The sequence below is a fragment of the Synchiropus splendidus genome, chromosome 1 (genome assembly GCF_027744825.2).
Source record: "Synchiropus splendidus isolate RoL2022-P1 chromosome 1, RoL_Sspl_1.0, whole genome shotgun sequence".
NCBI classification, from domain to species: Eukaryota; Metazoa; Chordata; class Actinopteri; order Syngnathiformes; family Callionymidae; genus Synchiropus; species Synchiropus splendidus.
This window is the reverse complement of record NC_071334.1, coordinates 35,592,186-35,609,970: the sequence shown is the minus strand read 5'-3', so window position 1 is coordinate 35,609,970 and position 17,785 is coordinate 35,592,186. Positions and strand designations below refer to the sequence as shown.

The window sequence follows — 17,785 nt, the reverse complement described above, 5'->3', positions numbered from 1 at the left end:
ATCCTGCAGCACGTGCACAGGAAATGCTATGCATTAAATTTTTTTCAGTTGCCCTTTTGGTTTTTCAATTTTTTGCCCCCTTGAAGAGGAATACGAATACATGTCTGAATTAAATTGATTTATGGTTCATTTTTTTCAAGCCATGTACCCAGTAGGTCTCATGGCGACTCACGAGATGTTGATAACCATGAGATTACACTGGTAAACAAATATGCCGTCGAAAAGGGTTGAGAATTGTTGAATTTCAATCATATTCAGTGAAAGGCGGAAACACCCTTTTCATGGAAACCAGTGTGATGACACTCCAAGTAGGGCATGACACTACAAATACAGGTACTAATACAGTGGTACCTCGGTTTTCGAATGTCACGGACTTCGGACAAATCGGAGTTCGTGCAAGTTCAAATACTGTCTTATTTGAATAACAATATATACATGACATCTAAAATGATTTATTCAGTGTAGCTCCTGAATTAGTTTCTGGTTATAATCATCAGCGCAGCAACAACCACACGGGATTCCGGCCTTCTCTTGCTATTGGTTAATACCATAACAACCAAACCTGTTCCACACCGAACTTATTATCTGAGGAGCCAGCTCCCAGTCCTCCCCCCCTCGAGATCCAGTCGGCCCCAGCGGTCAGAGAGCCTGGGACGTGACGCGCTTTCATAGACAGTAGCTGACGGTCTGCCCAGATCAAGATGCTGGCTGCCACCTTAACTGTTGACTTACTGTCCATCCTGACCATCACGTGATTTCCTCTGAGGCGAGGAGCGAAATGATGAAGCGTTGTTCCTCGTTCAACCACCATCAAGTGCAGATTGTTTATATGATGCGGTGGGCCCGACAATAGACCGCCAACACTGTCCTGTCCAGTGTTTCTCCCCAACCTGAAAGGGACGCATCCGTGAAGATATGTAAGGTTCATGATGCGCTGGTCGGATAGCTGTGCTAACATCAACCTGGAGTCCAACCAGATTCTCAGGTATTCATTCTGATCGCTGGGGTGTAGCGCACTCTTCTGGAAATTCACTACAAACCCCAACTGACTAATGTGCGACAAGATCTCCTCTGTGTGGCTCACAGCTTCCTCTCTTGACATCACAGAACCAACCAGTCGTCCACATATGTCAGCACTCTGATTCTCCTTCTTCCTCTTCTACGATAAGGTCATCTGCACACACGCGCAGCCTTTGGCGTCAGCTGAACTTAACAATGTGTATGTAGAGTTTACAGGGCTGCATTTAGCATTTGATCGTCTGTAACACAGTAGTATACATTAAAGCATGTCTCATCCAACAACAGTGCACGGTAAACAAACAGAAAAGAACGCAAGACTATGGTCACTACCTCGCAAGCACGCTGACAAGTTAAAGTGGTGGAACCCAAAAGCAGAAACACAGTTGGCAAAACATGATGAAACCCAGATGTATACCCAGCCACGAAGTTAAAAATAGTCCACGCAGAATATCTGTATCCTTAAAGGCGTCTTGATTGTGCATAAAACTACATTCCTTGCTGTATACTGTATCACTTTTTCAAAGATAACTTGTCGTATGCTGTAGTTAGTCTGTGATCTACTCTTTCTGCAAGTTGTATCGTTCCCTTGACACCTGACCCTGAAATTTTCATTGAAGAAAGTTGAGTCTGACGTAGTCTTTAAAGCAGCGCTGGGTGTTCACATAGTAGCACACACAGCACGTGCCACCATGGAAGTCAGATACGATCTTGCCATCCCCTTTAAACAACAAGCAGTTATTGTTCACGCATCACCTCCCACCGCACCATACAGAGGACCGCGTCAGTACTAGACGGTGGATGATACGAGCAACCCATGCTCTGTGTTAACAGAGAATCAAGCTCTCTCGCTGATAGTATAATATTGAGTTACACGATCATAATTGTAATGTGATATGTGGCCTTGAACCTGTCTGCGATCACAGCAAACTATTCGTCTTTAGATATGCTGGATCAGGTGGCATGCATTGGGGAAACAGGTCCACTTATTTTAGGCCGTCATACATACACCATCAATAAACCACTGAGTGTTGGAGCCTATCCCAGCGGTCACTGGGCGAGAGGCAGGATGACAGGTCGCCAGTCCATCGCAGGGCACACACACCATTCACATACAGACGCACACCTGGGGGCAATTTTACAGTGTGCAAACTCCATGCAGAAAGGCCACTGGTCCAACCAATCAAACCCACTGGATGACAAGCTGACATTTATAGCTGCTGCAAGGCAGGGGTTCTAACCACGAGGCTGCCGTGTGGCCCCCATATGCAAACATATACAAAATGAAACAGAACTCTGATCTGACACTTTCTACAGAATCGAATGCCGAGATAGTCTTGTTCATGTTGTAACTGAAAAGCTCTGATGAATATAATCACGACGGCTCCTTTTTCTTTTTGACAATGGAAGACACATTTCTGATGAATATCATCATGCTGTTTGACTAACCTCAGCAATTACGAATTTACACTCTGAATGCAGCAGAACGTGACCAAGGTCCCCCAGCAGTGATTAGAGATCATTACTGTCTGAAAGCCTGCGCTGAAAAGCAGGAAAAGGAAACTGTGAATAAGGAACATGTTGTGCATTCAGCTCCTGTCATCTTCCAAAGAGAAGCCAAGGCAAAGGAAAAGTGGTGCAGAAGGACACTGCACCGCAGGTTTCGCGTCGGAAGGTGTGCGTGAAACGAATAGATCATATCAGGCTTGTGTTTTCACATGATCAGGAGTCCAAACTTATTTGTGAAATGAGGTGGTCTGGTGTGCTACAAAAGCAATTAATTACATGTCTCATAATTTGATATCATGAAGATGTACATATCTTAAATATCAAGGTGGAAGTGGTCCAATAATGAACTGTTTTTGGCATAAATCCATCAGCACACTCTCACCTAGTCTTCTAGAGGTATTGCAACAGATAAAAAAAACTCAGCATTTGGATCGAATCATGGTATTGACTCTGATCGGATCATTTTTAGGGTCACCCATAAAAATACAATGACAAATACAACTTAGTCCAAAAAGACCTTGCCCATCCAAATTACATGAAAACAGCATAAGGCACAAAATAAGGCGTGACACGTTCTTTAAACATGTTCTTAATCTCCCGATCAGCCTCTGCCTCTCTCAGTACAAGTCAGATTTTTGCCTGTGTGACTCAAGGAGGGGGCGTGTCCCACAGCGCAGGGCTCCATTGTGATGTGGTGAGCGGTCATTGAAGAAAGCGAGAGTGAGTTGGGTAGGAAGTGCGTGATGATACTGTGTTACTGTGCCGCCTTTAAAGTGCTCCCAAGTGTAATTCTGCTGGACAGTATAGTCCTCCTTTCTATCCGCTTTGAAACCTGAAAGCAGGTTTTATTTTGTCCAACCACAGCAATGCAACATGCTAATAAAATAGCTCTGTGATGTTTAACTGTGGTATTGTCGTAATGCGCAACTTCCAGCTTCTAAACCTGATGCACCTCTAACTTGACCACACACCTTCACGATGGAGGGTTTCTTGTCTCACCCCGACCCAAGGACTGTATGCGCCGCAGAGCTAACAGAGCTAATGGCTAACGTGATGTCTTACGTCAAAACTTTATTGACACTCTTATCACATATTGACACATTGTTGTTATGAAGCAAGTTGAGGCAAAGAACTATAGATTTGTCTGGGAACTGTCCAAACTACAATAAAATCATGCAAAACACAAGTGACTAAAATCGAAAATGTTATTTAAAGTAAGGAAATAGATAAATCCTGATATATTTTGCTATATTGCTCACCCTTTTCTGGAGACATTTGAAACAAATACATTTTTCGAAATCTGTTTCTGTAAATTGCATGCCAAAATAGAAGAGTGTTGGTAGCTACAATTTTTCTCAAACTGAAAGGGATTTTCCACCGAGGTTCCTATGGTGGCCTGCAATGTGTGCGGTGGCTTATAAAAGATTGAAAAACACTCCGTTTTTTCTGTAGGGATGCTCCGATCAGGGTTTTTGGTGACGATACCGATACCGATACCAGCCACAGTGCAGATCAGCACCAACCCCAATACAAATCACATGGATTGAATCAAACTGATGAGACCTTGTGTGTACATGACATGTCAAAATGTACCATTCAATCATTTTAATTCAGACACATTTTTATATCCCTCTTCTAGGAGGGAAAAAACCTTGAAGAATGCAGCAACTATTCTGTCAAAAAGACAACTGAAAAACATTTAATTCGGTGTGAGATCATGCAATTTTGGTGAAGCTGCAGCATGTCCATGAAATATGTACAAAGCAGGTGAAATTCATAGATATTTTGTGGGCAATTCGCTTAGCGTTCTGAATGTCGCGCTAACAGCCTGCAGCTGAGGAACCAGCGGTCTCCCTTTCATGTGACCCAAAAACCCTTCTTGGTCTGAGCAGCAACATCTGGCCATTTAAAATCAAACCTGAAAGTGAAATAGGGATTAGTCTAGATTGTATGGCCGTTTAATTTCAACCTTTTTAATTAGTAAGAGAGGACAGAACCAGAAACTAGCCTGTCTTGGCTCAGCTCAAGACCCGTGTCATTTGACCCCAGATTTGAGTGGACGCTGAATGTTTGAGCCACATGAACATGAGGAACTGGATATAAATCCCACCTCTGCACCAAGGTCTCAGTAGCACCACCGATCAAGTATGCGCAAAGGATTTTAGTTTGTCTGCCCCCTAGCATGTGTTTTAGGGTTTTACCTGAAAGATGGATTGAATGTGAGGAATGTGCCTGTTGGGAGTTTTTTTTTCTGCAAATGGCAGCAAGCGAGGATTAACTGTCTGGCATACTCAGGTCAAATGTGGGTTGATCACAAGAACATAATCCTGTGTCAAATATGCTCACAGCGTCAAAGTGACGTGCCCTAGGCTTTCCAGCTCCAGCAAATGACAATAGCACACAACATTTTCTCTCGTTCAATATGACAGAGGGTGACGCTGCTTCTGCATTCACCGATCACGCCGACATCGGCCGACCATGATCGGTGGCAGGTTGATCGGCGCATCCCTAGTATTTTAACATTTCTCCCCTCTTAGGGGACGTTACTTCTCATGCTGTTATGATGCAGCATACACCTTGACTGGTAGTTGTGGATGCTTCTGCTTCCACTTTGTTGAAATGTAAACAAGGTGTATTGATACAAGTAAAATTATTCTGTATACATTTTCATCTGTTTTTCAAAACCCAATCTCTTCTAATATCGTTTGTCTCCAAGCATGCTGTGTGAAAGCTTGCACAGTCTTTATTTACTGTGGAATTTTAAAGAGATCTGGGAAGAGATCCTTTTTTATTACAATGCAATTACCCCGGGACATCGGGTCAAGCAAGAGCCGAACACAGTTCGTCATTTCTGTGAGAAGAATTTTCCGAGGAGCAATTTTCATTTTCAACGATACGCCTCTCAGTCGATACAGGAGGAGTCTCAGCCTGAGACTCAGAGTGAGGCCAAAGGCTCATTAAGGAGTCCCTGGCCACCTTTTTACAGGTCTCACACTAATGGTCTCTGTAAAAGGGACAATGAAGTCCCTGGGTAGAGGAGCGGTCAGCGCTCCCGGCACATCCACTCGGTGGTGCCTGTACGGAGGCTGGAGAAGTCGAAATAAGACTGATAATGAAACTATATCCACACAGTACATTTCAGAACACGGTTCACTCATTGCTTCACGTACCAAAGATAAATTCAACAAGAGCACAGTACGAAAGCAGAGGCAAAGGTGCAGCTTTTCTTTTGTGTCAATGTTATTATGTGCTGCACTTTTTCACTCATGAGCAACAATGTCAGTTGACAGCTGAGACGGCTTTCATAGCAACAAGTTGATCTTCAAAAAGTTATAGAACGACTAGAGAGACAGTTGTGATCACGCCTGCAATGACTAGTCTCTGTCATCGAAGTGTTGGCGCTTCATATCATCGTATGTGTAAACACATGGGGGACTGTGGGACAGGCATCCAGAACCACCTCTTCATCAGAAGCTGTAAGAAATGGTCAGGATCTCAGGAATGGTCAAAATATGTTCATTTCTGTCCCTTTTAATGGTGCCTGGCCGAGGTCTGACTTTCACTCGCGGCTTTAGCTGGACACTCCACCTGCAGCTGACCACACTCAGGGACGAGTTCGAGCAGCAACAGATTGTTGTGTGTTCCAAAGTGTGGCTTTGTTTTGTTTGCAAAGGTGATGCATCTTGATGCGTCTTGATGCTGGACACCCTCAAGCTCGCGGCTAGCATGTTAGTTAGCACAGCGCCAACTTTATGTCAGAGGAGATTGATCTGTTTTTAATATGTTACCACATCAGATTTGCAATACCCTCATGTTTGTTTTTTTATGTCATGTTATATTGTCATTTAAATAAGATAATTTAATCATGATCAGCAGATAAATGAGCTTTTTGGTCGTAGTTGTAGTTGACACTTTACTATCCTGAACATTTTTCTCTCATTGCAGGTGATCGCTTGTGATGCATGAAGCAACTGCGCAATGCACTTTGTACTTGCAAGCAATTATTTGCACAGTTGCTCTTGGGACCTGTAACCGTCTCCAAATGAATGCCCTGACTTGTTCAGGTCAACAATCTCCTTTTTCAGATCTGTGGCTGAGTCTCATGAATGCATCAAATGAGCCCTATTTAAATGGACTTGGAGATGTGACCAGCTGTAAACAATCATAATCACACATAAAGTTCATCGCAAGTCTGTGTAAATTTTGACCACGACTGTATGTTGTGATCTGGCACCTTGGTGCTGGGCCCCAAGTTCAGGTTGCAAAGCAGCGATTAAGAATGGGGGAAAAGAGGTTGATCCACCGAAGACTTCGCTGTTCCTCGAAACGTTACATAACCAATTTACAGGGAAGAGATTTGGACATGGGATTTCATATTTTAAGGACATCTGTCTTATAACTGAACCAGTCAACTGACAGTGATTAAATTGGTCAACAGACACTACCACACACCTCATTCTTTGTCCACGATGTGGGGAATTTTGTGACCATTGTAAATAAAACCAGTTGTAAATATCGTAAATTTTCTTTCCATCTTTATGTATCACACTATATATATATATATATATATATATATATATATATATATATATATATATATATATATATATATATATATATATATATATATATATATATATATATATATATATATATACACACAAAAAAAAAAAAATATATATATATATATACAAATTACTGGTTTTGCAATAAGTGCTGTGAAGAAATTTAGTGTACAAGATGTATCAGGAGTGACAATGTATCATGTATACGTGTATACATATGTTGTGCAATATATTGTTAACAACAGCAATTATAAGCGGAAAAAAACATATAATTTGGAAAGCCTTCAACACTTTGTGCATAAAACCTTGACATAGTTTAGAACTTATGCACTATAGTTGGTCCTTCAGTCACATTTCACAGTCCAACAGAGGAGTCAACAGCTGCCCTAATCTTTTTGTTTGCATCTCTCATGAATACAGATACAAGTCAAGCACTGCTATAAATGAGCTTACTGCGGCCATTGTGTTGTGATAAATCAACATATGTCACTCACAGACGGCTTACTGCCCTGAAAAAAAACCAAAACAATTTTACAGACAAACATATTTGATTCCAACGCCAGTCGGCAGCTAAAACGGTAGAGTTGAAAAGGCCAAAGTGTTTTTCATAACACCGCACTGTGAGGGAATAATGTCTCACTGACAAGGCTGCAGAGAAGTGGAGTTTCTGAGAGCTCATAGCCCACACCATTTTGAGTGTCAATCATCAGTCCCAGTGAGCTGGGGAGTCCCTCATACTTTACCTCTGCTCCTTCAGGCTGCTGAAGCGCCTTCAAGTCACGCAGGTGAACTCTCGTTCTGCTTAAGAGGCACCGGATGAGATGTGACATTTGCACTTGTTGCCGTTTTGACAGGTCCTGCGAGGTTTTGCGTCCCATTTCTGTGCTGTTCAGTTCTCTTGTGCCTTAACTCCGGTATGACTTCAGGGACAGCATCGCTATCTTCAGATGAGATGCCATCCAAGTCTGACTCCACTTGCTCAGCTGTACTTGACGTGGTGGTCCTGGCTAAACTCCTGCTGCACATCAGGTCTGCAGGAGAGATGAGCCAAAATGGAACTGCTTGTGTAGCAAAAAAAACTCAGAGCTCATTTCATCACAGTGCCATTTATCTTCTGGATGCGAAAACGTCATAATCAGGTCTGGAGGAATCTGTAGAGCTGGATGAGTGACGATGATCGGACCGATTTCAGCGTTATCAGCACCTATCACTTAGCAACACCCGCTGGTCCGAGCATGATATTCGGAACGCTAAGAGAATTGCCCAAGAAATAAACATTAATTTCACCAAGCTAGATGAGCAGCCTCTCTCAGGTGTCGTTTACGTGGAGACACAAGCAACCAGGTCCGTCAACGTTTTGGAGTCGGGTGCAGTTCGTCAGCCGCCTGCATCTGAAACTTTGAAAAATGTCCGGAGTGGAAAGTTTCAGAAATGCAGTGCTCTCTGTCATGGAGTCCCGCTACAAGCGGCCAGTATGTAAATATTTCACCGACATAGCAGAGTCTCTAGAGATTCTCCAAACTGTGACGTCTCACATCAAATTAAATGTTGACATAATAGTTGCTGCATGCTGCAAGGTTTTTCTATTTTCTGCCTCCTTGAAGAGATATATAAAAAGTAGTGGTGGGACTTTAGTTTTATGATTAATTAATTATATGAAAATAATGCGTGAAAATACTTAATTTAATTTAATTTAACAGTTTGCTCTCCAGACAACACAGAACAAAAATGTTCTTTATAAATAAATTGGATTGGGCTGTTTTTGTTCTGACTTGGACCACTGGTTGAAAACATGGCAGCGTGCCTTCCTGAAGAGATTATTAGCTATAAATATAGTGTTTCTAGATGCTGTTTCTTTTTCAAAATGAATACAGTAGGAGTGAACCGAAATAGGAACCTCAAGAAATGATACTAAAGATTCAAAATTCTCACAAAAATTAATAAGAAATTTAAAACAAAATATAGCCTAATACAAATTTGATCGAAAACCATTTGACTGAAAAATATGGACACCATGTGACATTGTGCTTGGGTTTTGCTGTGCAAATAAAAAAAAAAAATGAAGACAGTGTTTAATTTACCTATCTCATTGGTTGTTTCTTCGAGTATTGCTTGGGTATAAATGTCATGAAAATTCAAAACTCTAATTTAGACAAGCCTAAAATAAATGACCAAATTGGACATCTGTTCGTATATCTAAGCTCCATAAGAATGAGTAGTTGCACTTCAGTAAATATGGTGACCTTAGTCACATTTCATTGTGAACCACAGAACAAATGACAATAGAAAACTGCTCTAAAATATCTCCAAACTCATGTGACAGATGACCTTGATGAAATTGGGCAGACAATTGAAAATGTGCATAAAATGTCAGTAAAATTGTGTTGCAATGAAGAAGTCCAGCAGTCCTACAGAAGAATTTACATCAATACAGAAATAACACGGAAAAGTCATTTCACTGAGAGGAAATATACAAAAGCGATGAATGACTTTCATTTATTTCGAGCTGTGGTCTTCTGGACCTTTCCTCCACTGCGGTTAGTTGCTACGGATGCCACTGGCATAAGTGCTCATTCCGAGTCTCCGACTCAGATTTGGAAGTAAATCGATTGAAAGAAACCATCAAATACTGAATGCCGGGGATGCCAGCAATAAAACTGAAAATAGGTTTGGCGAACAATGTATTTGTTAAACAAAAACAAATGAAGGGAGGCATGAAAAAAAGAAATTATGAATTTGATGCCAATGAATTTAATCTAGAATACATGTATTTTTTTAAAATAATCAGTTCCGGTAAGGAACATGAATTAATATCAATGTCCCCTCCAACAAAACTGACTAATTCTTACATTGCAGACAAAGTGTTACGTTGGCTGAGAAGTGCAAAACATATTTACAAACTTTTGGAACAAATTTACTTATAGCAAAACACATTTACAACATTTCAAATTCACAAACCTCTTTATCAAACTATTTTTTTTCCGGAGCTTGTAAGTGCATTTCCAAGTTTGTAAATGTGTTTTGTGAGTTTGTAAATTTGCACTCTCTCAGCCACAGCAGTATGCTGCCTATTTCTGGGTCATTGTGGGGGGTTTGTTTGTGTGTTTTGCAAAGTCATTAGCAGCAGAGTAGTTTGTGCTGGATTATTTGACAGCACATGTTAATCTCTAATGGAATTTTGATGAAATGGTTCAAAGTCAGACTGTTCTGTGAGCATGATGGTTCTGGCCTTTGATGTGAGCTCCACATGCGCAATTTGTTGCTCGTGTAGATACTCACCCTCGTCGTCAAATGTTCTGCTCTCAAATTCTGTTTTAATCCCAGATCCCAATCATTCCACATCCTTCTGTCTTTTTGCTGAAGTTTCGAGATGAAACGGGATCAGAGACTTAGAGTTGAGTCTGTGACCGAGCTTACAAGGAAAGATGTCGTTTGCTTCGAGGATCTGCATGGAGATGTTGTTTGAACTACATGAGTGGTCCTTGCTTAGACAAACTGTCACAAACAGCTGAATAATGTTTAAAAACACTGACAGACCTTCCCTCTCACTTACGTGCAGATGTAACTAATGCTGTTTCCACTAAGTGGTCAGGCTGAGTACATATCAGGTAGTAACCCCTATAAGGCTATAAAGTTTCTACAGCAGAAAGAGGCCGAGACTGGGTGTGAGAAGGCTCTTCTGTTGTCTTGTTCTCGTCTCCTTCTGTTTTGTTTTGTTTTTTTTTTCTTTGTCTTTTTGTGTGCATCTTGCCTGTGTCTACCCCTCCACTGGTAGCACCTGGTGTCTTGCTCTGTTCCCCTTATCTGTCCCTCTGCTTTGTGTTCTGTGTGTACCGTCTTGCTGTCAAGTCTGTGTCGTTGGATTTTTGTGGATTTAAGTTGGACTGAGTTTTTAGTTTGTTCCCTGTCTGAGTGAAGCGCTTTTCATTGGATTATTGTTGAGTTGAGTTGAGTTGAGTTGAGTTTCTTACATTGCCCTCCTTTTGTGGTGCTCCATTGGTTCATTGTTATTTCGAAGAAACCCTTTGATGAACTCTCACTAGATCTCCTGCATTTGGGTCCTCCCCTCAGCAGTTCCCTAACAGTCCTGCTGCCTGTGACACGCTCAGAGCTGCTCATTGGACAGCGAGTTGCAACGGCAGCCATTGTTGTTAATGAATGCCACTGAAAATGATGTGACATGCTCTCGGATAAGTATTAAAAATCTATGAATAAATTCAAACATCCGATGTCTTGTAAGTCAGTTAGAACCCAAAGTATGTGGAATTGAGAGTTTTCAGAGAGTGCTCTGATGCAGACAGACAGACAGAAAAGGGCAAGCCGGCTTCACAGCAGAAGCTTCTCACAGTCAAAAATATGATTTTAAATGTTCATCAGCATATGAATGTATCAGCGCTTCATGACAATCACGTTTAACTAGCATCGCATTAAGCTGCGGGACTGTGGGATCTCCCGTTGTCAGTCACCTACATTGTACACATTGACAACGTGATCAAAGCACAGAGGAGGTTTTGTCAGAGGCCATGTCTTTGCGTCCCCAAATGGATACTACACTCAAGGTGGACCTGGGGAAAAGGACCTGTTACTACGCTACACGAAATGAACCGGCTCGTTGGAAACGCAGCAAGTGGACACTTATGCAGAACAAGTGTCTGCAGTTCTGACCCCCACCACCACACCGCACCTGCATCTGCAGGTACCTGCAAGTTGGGGAACACCCGAGTAAATGACAAAAATAGAGGGGTAAAAAGAAAGAAAAACGAAACTAAGACGTGTGTCATTGGGTTTACTTAAATGCAGAAGGAGAACTCAAATCAAAGTCAATGCCAGTTGGACAGATTGATGGAAACAAAAGAAAAAAAAACTGTTCCTGAGGTCAGAAATGTGTAAAATAAAGTGAATTCAGATGGAGATGTACAGTATTTCATCTACGGCATTAACCATACATGGAGTTTAATTGCTATTAGTGGTGGAAGTCTCAGACACATTGAGGCAGAATCTTCAGATCTGGTGTGGTTTCCATGGAGAGCTGGTGTAGAGCCTCAAATTTGTAAATGGCTGTGAGCCTCCCGTCTCTGCACCTGTCTCCACTAATATCCTTCATTAGCCGTAACCCGAGTAACACCAGGACTAATTAGGATGCCCTTAACACTCGCACTCGCAAACATTGGCACATTATTTGGCTATTTAGCGCCTCCACCCCCAAGGTTACAGTCTCATTTGTTTTTTTAAGGGCTCTTTCTTTTTCAACTCTGTATTTGCTAAATGTTTTGATGGGAATAGATGGAGCTGCAGTCCACTGGCATTGCTGTCAGGAGGTGTTCATTTGAACCAATCCGCCCAAGGTGATCCTTTTTCATTCTGTTGTGTCAACTGACTCATTTCCCATTTACATTTATTTCCATTTGCCACTTTAGATCCTCAGGTTGCCTCTCATGATCCATGTTAAAAGAAAATATGTGACAGGAGCAACTGGTGAGTTCTTGCGGACCGTTTATCGCCTGCGACTTTCGGTACCTGTTTCGGTAGTTGTTACTCATGTCCACTGCAGTTCGTTGATTACTGCTGGGAAATAGTACTCTCAAGTTCAGAGGTTCTTCAGGGTGACTCATCTACATGGGAGCTGGAATTATAGAAGAACATTGCTTGGCATTTCAAGCTCTCTCTGCATTAGGTCTGTTTCTGAGGCCTTTCACACCGACACGGTTCTGGTTCCTGAACCGGTGCTGTTCAGGACCCTCAGAACCTCGGGGCTTTCTAACTTTTGGAGTTCGTCTTGCGAAACTGAAATATGGAGAGACCTTTACACTCCAGCTCACATGACTTCATGGGAGTGTAGTGGAAAAAGTCTCACACATTGGAATATAAGTCGGCAGCTTTGTATCCTAAAAATGTTTGTTGCTTTAGTTAGACCTCAAGATTTCATTCCATAAGCGTGCAACAACTTTTGATGCTGAAGAGACAAAACTAATATTATGTCGGTTGTGTCTGGTATGTAAACAGGCATGCGAATCTCCACAGCTTAAATGAGAGCCGCCATTTCTTCATAATAATGATCTTTTTTTCAAGATGAAATCTCACAAGATGAAATGTAAAAGTGCAAACATCAAAATGCGATAACTGAAGCCTCTTGCTCGCATGACTACAATTGTGCATTCAGGGGGTGTGGGGCTGCTGGGGGCACAAATCTAACCAGGACCACCTCTGCCACAGCAAACAAATTGAATTGAATCTCATTCTGTAAACAAAGAATACAGCGCACCCACGGATGATGTCACGGTTCAAAAACCTGAACCAACTTCATTTTGGTTCCGGCCGCAAGCCGTCTGAGCATGCCAGCCCGGTCAAAACAGCGCTCGGAATTTGGAACTGACAGAGAGCTGCATAGGTGTGAAAAGCCTTTCTGTTTGAGCTGTGTTGTTTTTGGTCCCTTAAAACATCTACATGATCTACTTCTCACTGCTTCAGTGCTTCGCTATGTCCAGCTAGATTTTATTATTAGATGGATGACAGTGAGCCAAGATGGTTCCAGCTCAGCTCTCATCACATCAACAACAGTTAACATGAACCTTCTCTCATTCATTTGTTTGCCTGAGAGAGTAATGTGGTGTTGCGAAACAGCAGCTTCTAGTCATGAAGATGTATCGCATGGTGAACTCCCCCTGGTATGGAAATGTGGCCTGGTGCTGTCAATCTCATTTCATATTCTTCTGGTTTGAAAAAGTAACTGAATAAAATGATCAACATACATACTTTGGTTCCAAGGTATTTATTTGTGGCTTTATGTCACATGCATCTGTCATCCATTTCTTTAATGTTACATTTTTCGACAGAGGTCAAATGGTTCTACATAGTGCTCAAAACTCTTGAAAAGGAATCATTCTTCAATCTTAAAAATATCTTGGAAATTAGAGATAAATATTGTCACAAAATGTACGTATATTTGTACGTACGTATTTTTGTTGACAAATTGACCCAGCTAAAATCACAATTTTGAAAGATGACTGTAGAAAGTAAGGCTATGATATTTACAAAAAAACTTGAATGTGGCAATAAACGTCCATCAGAATGAAGTTGTGTAATTGAATATAAAATATAAATTATAGTAACTAAAAGAAAAGATTGGTCTTGCGTCTGTATCTGGTCTTGCGCCATTAAATCTGTTACAAAAGTGAACAACAACTCTGTTTCATGTTGTCAGGTGTGAAGCTGTGGTCGGACAGAGAGGGGAACGATGAGGAAGAGCCGCAGCGTTCTGACGGTGTCGCCCAACAAGGTAAGAGAACTGTCTGCTCACAGGTCTTTGCAGTATTGTGTTGAATCTTATTGAAGTGTGCAAATGAAAAGGAAACAAGTATGACAGTTGGATGTCTTTCTAAAATCGGGACTTTGATAATGCGTGCGTTGCAGCCATCAGCGTGTTGGTGACGTCCTGTCCGGCACACAGTTTAGTTCATTTCAATAAACACCAACTATCAAAACATCTGACCTTCTCACAAACAATTGGCTGAGGAGCTTTGGAGTGTCCATCAATAAGAGTCACAAGGTCACCGGACCAATCTGGAAGAAGTGTTTCCAGGTAGACCAGGAAATCCTTCAGGTGCGGCTAGCAATGCCCTTTTGCTGATTAACACACCACAATTGGGTGGAAAGTGCTTTGTAGCAACCACTGTTTCTAATGAGCCTCTCTTTCTATTGCGCCATTGGTTTACTGCAGTCGCAATCGCTGGAGACCGTCCCCCGCTGAAGTGAGAGCGCGATGATGATGATGAGGATGATGATGATGAGCAGCAATTAAGCGGCAATCAAGTGTTTCTGCTTCACGAGGACCAAACACAAGGGCTGATGATGGTTCCACTCGGTGCTCAGCAGAACAAAGAGTCTGGTCTGTTTCCTGCTTGACTGCTGTTTTGACAGCTCTGTGCTTTCTCCTTTCAAACTAGGCTGCTCCTCACGTCGTCGTGATGCTGTTTTGATCTCCACTGCCATGCAGGTGCAGATTATGGAGGGACTGTTTTAAGATGTGTTATTTTCGTCAGGTGCAGCTCATCCCTTTCAAGCATTTATTAAGAGCGTGTGCCACACCATTTGAGCGTGCCAACATGCTCGGTGTTGAAGTCTTGTCCTCTTTGAAGCAATCTTCCCTGCAGCCGCTCTGATGGTATGGATGTGGCTGAGAGTCAGTCCGACCTGTCAGTGTTTCAGACAGACAGCGACTGGACTAAACGGCACAAAATTGCAGAAAATTTGGTGACCAATTTCAACGCGCCTATCGATGCTCATCAGGAGCATCAGGATTAAATACAAAGCATTTGCGGCACGCGAGTCACAGCCAATGAAGGGTCCTACGATCATCTTATCACGGACGAAATCGTGGAATTGGTTAATTATGGAATTTACATGGAATATTGCGGATTTTGACATGTGTCTGATGAAGAGTATTTATGTGGAAGAGGGTTTGTGTTTAGGAAAAATTGTGAGGAGGGAAGGCCTTGCGAGAACACTCCACAGATAAAGCTCTGCCTCTCAGCAAGACGGCTGCTCCCTCTATTTACATGGAGTGGGTGGACCCTTGTATTTATCCACCGTTCAGTAGCGACCCGGTCCTTTGTACAACTCCGACAGCTTACATCGGTATGAGCTTCTCTTTCAAACTTTGTCCTTATAAATATTGACTTTGTATTTTTAATGAGTTTTGTTGTAAAGAAACGTGTGCTGGGATATGAACACAATCAAGTGCTCCGACATGAAGAATTGCCCTCGATAAAATTAATAAAATTTTGCTCAGCGAAGTAACGCTGCAGATGTGCAAGCTCGCATTGAGCCGGTCCTTGCAAACAGCAGTTCCCAAAATAATAAATAGGGTGCAAAATCTTCCCGCAAAAAATGATGTGCAGACACCTTTGTGCATTGCATTCTCTTCCTTCAAAGTCAGGTGATTTTTGTAGATGAATGGGACATTCTTCAAAGTAAATGGATACCTTGGATAAAATAGGTGACAATGAAAGTTTCAAAAGAAAATGTTTTAGTTGTTTGATATTTTGTATTCCATCCATGATGTGTATCTCAGCAGCAAGATGTTTTTTAGTGTCGGGGACTGGCCACTAAGCAGTGCTGTATATCGATATTCTAGAGCTCTGTGGAACGTTGTTGTATTTGTAACTTGATCTGAAAAAGACAACATCAGATGGACAAAAAGTCATCTGAGTAAAAAAACAAAATTGCACGTACAGTAAGAAAACAAGAGGGAGTGAAGTCCAAAATATTACCAAAAAATGAGAAAAAAGTCCCCGAAAACGACAATAGGTCTCTTGGACACCTCAACTTTAATCTGGTTTTAATAGCACCATGTTACTCCTGCAATTTAGATCAATGGCTGATGTCACATGAGGCTTTACTAGTTGTTCCCATGTCAAGGCTTAAATCGGAGTGGCGGATTGGGAGTTTTCCATGACAGAGCCTGGAACAGTCTGAGGTGATAAGAGTGGAGTCTTTATAAAGTCGCTTTTATGTGGTGCCACCTATTTTGGGCTCCATTACTGGTCGATTTGTTGTCCCTCATTTTATTCTCCAGTCGCATCTATAAGTGAACAGAAACTTTAGGAGTCCTCGTTGTGAAATGAGATGTAAAAGCCAGCCAACGTCAGTGTTAAAAACAAACCAGGGTTGGCTGATGCACGTTCCTTGATGCTAGGACTGAAACATCAACCTGCTGTTGCTGACAGGAATGAATTTTTTTGATGATGAGAAGCAGCATATTGACTCTGAGCGCACAATGCTGTCGGGAGACGACTTGCAAATTGAGTTTCCAGAGGTTGTAGGCGTTGGTTAGAACACTCCTAGAGTCCCGAGCTGGAAGGTGTGGGTGTTCACTCCCCAGTCTCCACATATGAGCTCGAACACTGTGTACCTTTTAGGGTATTTAAAAACACTTCTCAATTCAGTCGCGCTGACATTTTAATACCATTTTTTTGAGCGGCATGTGTAGCTGGCCCCAGATTCTTTCAGCAAGGTAGAAACAGCCGGCTGGTCTGGTAATGGACTTTATATTGTGTGAAAGGTCCTGCCATGGTCACCCAGTAAGAAGCCTTGTGGTCAGTCAGGATGGGAAAAAGTGCGCCGACCGATTACTTTGGTAATGTGTTTTCAGTCGTCATTGTCACGCAGCAACTCTGTGTTTTATGGTCCCATTTGGGCACAATTGAAGGCGGTGAAAGAGGTGCTGGGGTCAACATGGCCGTGTTTTAATGTTGGATTGGAACTCTGGCAGAAGGGATTGTGTTCAGTGTTTAGCAGGGATTTGTACAAGTGTGTGCTGGAGCGTTTGCCGTACTGATTTGCCACCTCTTGAGATTTGAAATTTCATCAACTCCTTGAGGTGAAGAAGTCCAGACATCTGTGAGGAATAAATAATTTTCAACGACCCACTGACCTAATGACCTCGTTCTCATTCTTATCAGAGTGCTTCTGTATCTGGTGGGACATTCCCTCGACTGAGCGTTCAGTAGGGGGAAGTTTCACGTCCAGAACTCTGTGATGTTCAACATCAATATAGATCTTAAATCAGACTTGTAATTTTTTTTCAATGACATTGGCTTGAAATGCATGGGACAAGCCTCAATAGTGAGAGACACATACAGACTGCGTGAGAGTTGGCCACCCCGGTGTTCAGTCCACATGAAAATTCCCTGTCA

At 42.1% G+C, this 17,785-nt stretch overlaps 1 protein-coding gene across 3 annotated transcripts in view; it reads left to right on the top strand.

Annotated features, from left to right (window-relative positions):
* pde4ba (phosphodiesterase 4B, cAMP-specific a) overlaps window positions 1-17,785 on the top strand; it is a 148,448-nt gene that overhangs the window by 8,666 nt on the left and 121,997 nt on the right. For 2 of the 3 annotated variants that reach the window (XM_053881139.1, XM_053881147.1), the window contains exon 2: window positions 14,293-14,367. In XM_053881139.1, coding sequence (XP_053737114.1) covers window positions 14,326-14,367 — 42 coding nt within the window. In that variant the 5' untranslated portion in view covers window positions 14,293-14,325. Of the gene's footprint in view, window positions 1-14,292; window positions 14,368-15,063; window positions 15,085-17,785 lie in introns of those variants that run through there. The other variant, XM_053881156.1, reaches the window with a different exon arrangement.